Source organism: Gopherus evgoodei, unplaced genomic scaffold, assembly GCF_007399415.2.
Source record: "Gopherus evgoodei ecotype Sinaloan lineage unplaced genomic scaffold, rGopEvg1_v1.p scaffold_36_arrow_ctg1, whole genome shotgun sequence".
In the NCBI taxonomy this organism is placed as follows: Eukaryota; Metazoa; Chordata; order Testudines; family Testudinidae; genus Gopherus; species Gopherus evgoodei.
This window is the reverse complement of record NW_022060038.1, coordinates 144,586-147,273: the sequence shown is the minus strand read 5'-3', so window position 1 is coordinate 147,273 and position 2,688 is coordinate 144,586. Positions and strand designations below refer to the sequence as shown.

The window sequence follows — 2,688 nt, the reverse complement described above, 5'->3', positions numbered from 1 at the left end:
TCTCACTGGACAATGAAATGGCCAATTAAATTCAGCATTGATAAGTGAAAAATGAGGCACACTGGAATAAATGATCCTAAATACACATATATAAGGATGGGGTCTAAATTAGCTGATACCCACCCAACAAAGAGATTTTGGAGCAGTCTTGGGTATTTCTTTGAAAATTTCTTCTCTATGCACAGCAGTGGTCAAAAAGGCTAATAGATCGTTAAGTACCATTAGGATATGGATAGAAAATGTTATGCTGCCACTATATAAATCCATGGTACGGCCACACCTTCAATAGTGTGTGCAGTTCTGGTACCCAATCTCGGTAAAGATATAGTGTAACTTGAAAAGGGTCAGAGAAGGGCAAGAAAGACAATTCAGGGTATAGAATGGCTTTCATATGAGGAGAGACTAAAAAGACTTGGACCGTTCAACTTAGAAAAGAGACAGCTAACGGGGGACATGACAGAGGTCTATAAAATCATGATTGGTGCGTAGAAAGTGAATAGAGAAATGTTATTTTCTTTTTCACACATTGCAAAAACCAGGGTAGCTGGTTTAATACAAAAAAGAGAATGTATGTTTTTTAATGGAACACAGAGCTAACCTATGGAACTCACTGCCAGGGGATATTGTGATGGGAAAGGATTGAAAAAGACTTAGATAAGTTAATGGGGGATAGGTTCATTAATGGCTATTAGCCAAGCTGGTCAGGGATGCAAGCCCATGCTGCTGGTGTCCCAAAACCTCTGCCCACCAGAAGCAGGGATGGGAAGACAGGGGATGGATCACACAATGATTGACCTGTTATGCTCACTCCCCCGAAGCACCTGGCATTTGTCACTGTCGGAAGACAGGACACTGGGCTAGATGGACCATTTGTCTGTCCCAGTAGATGCCTTTTTGTATGTTCTCTGTGCTGTCTCCCTGAGGACACTTGTACCTGGCTTCCATGCTGGCCCCAAAATGTGCTCACTTTGCCACTGAGGAAATTGAGGAGGAAAGAAACTCTCCCAAGGTGACACAGCAGGTCAGTGCCAGAATGAACACTAGAGCTCCCGTCTCCCAATGTGCAGCACAGTGCACTTCCCATGGCTTTATTGCACGTCCCCCTTGGCTGCTGCTCTCCTTGGCCATTAAGAGTGCAACTCGGATGCAGCTCGTCACAGAGGAGCACACACCGTGCTCTCGCTCTCACAAAGTGATTTTACATTTGTGCTTTCTTGTTTTGTTGTTTCACTTCAACTTAGAACAAGACTCACTCCGTCTGGCTGTTTTCTGTGGCAGGGCGCTGTGCTGTTACAGCCATGTGAGTCCAAGGATATTAGAGAGACAAACTGGCAGAGGAAATAGCTTTCATTGGACCCAAATTCTGTTGACGGGAAAGACCAGCTTTCGACCTTACTCTGTGGAAGTACATAATAAAAACAACCCTATAGTTCCAATGAAAACTTTGGTTTAATTTCCAAATCCCAGAGCATTTTCTGTGTCCTGATTTAGCTCAGCAGGGAGCTTCTCCTGCACCACCGATGAAACACATTGATCACCCATTTCAGGATCTCTTTTGTTGTCACCCCATAAACGATGGGGTTTAACATGGGGGGAATGAGCACACAGAGGTTGGTCAGTAGGCTGAGAATATAACCTGGAATGATGTGCCCAAATCGGTGTGCAAAAATGGGGAATAAGGCTGGTGTGTAGAACATCAGTATGACACAGAGGTGAGAGCTACAGGTGTGGAGAGCCTTGAGCCGGGCGTCCTTGGAAGGGAGCAGGAAGACGGCCCTGATGATCAGCCCATAAGATACAGCAATGAGCACAGCATCCAAACCAATTACTAAAATAGCCATGGCTATGCCATACCAGACACTGACTGTGATGTCGCAGGCCAGCCAGGCTATGGCTAGGTGCTCACAATAGGTGTGAGGCAGGCGGTTGGTTTTGCAGAACTTCAGCTGCTTCACAAGAAAGATGAGAGGGAAAATGATACAGAAAATTCTTGTGACAACTGCCAGCCCCATCTTCCTCATCACAGACTTGGTTAGTATCATGGTGTATCTCAGGGGGTCACAGATGGCAACGTACCGATCAAATGCCATGGCCAGTATGATGGCCGACTCGGCAATAAAACTGACATGGATGAAGAACATCTGGGTCAGGCAGGCAGCAAAAGAAATTTCCCCTGCTCTAAACCAGAATACAGCTAGCATCTTGGGCACTGCTGTGGTAGATAACAGCAGATCAGCAGCGGCCAGCATGGACACGAATAGATACATGGGCTCATGGAGGCTTCGTTCTGTTAGTATGATGAATACTAAGAGAGAGTTCCCAAAAAGTGCCACAACGTACATCAGACATAAAAGGATGGAGATCCAGATATGAGACTCCTTAGTACCTGGGATGTCGGTCAGGATGTAGGTCATAGGAGCAAAAAAGGTGTGATTGTCAGCTGGCATCATGTGCCATCGTTTGGATCTTCTATTCAATTTCCAGGAACTAACAGCGAAAGAGACAATCGGTGAGAAAGTGCGTAGTGGCTAGGACTGGACTGCATTTGTTACAGTGTGACATGTTCCCCCTAGGTGTCACCTGGGACTGGGGTTTCATTGAGCCCTCTGACCCACCAGTCTGTGCCCCCTCTCACACTGTGCTGCTGTGACAAGCTGCAGACCTGCTCCCCATCTTACACTTACACCA

The 2,688-nt window shown here is 46.1% G+C and overlaps 1 protein-coding gene across 1 annotated transcript; it reads right to left on the bottom strand.

Annotated features, from left to right (window-relative positions):
- Positions 1–1,487: 1,487 nt before the first annotated feature.
- Positions 1,488–2,447, bottom strand: LOC115641855 (olfactory receptor 52B2-like). Its single transcript, XM_030545223.1, has one exon. It carries the CDS (start codon positions 2,445–2,447, stop codon positions 1,488–1,490), a length of 960 nt encoding a protein of 319 aa, XP_030401083.1.
- Positions 2,448–2,688: the final 241 nt, after the last annotated feature.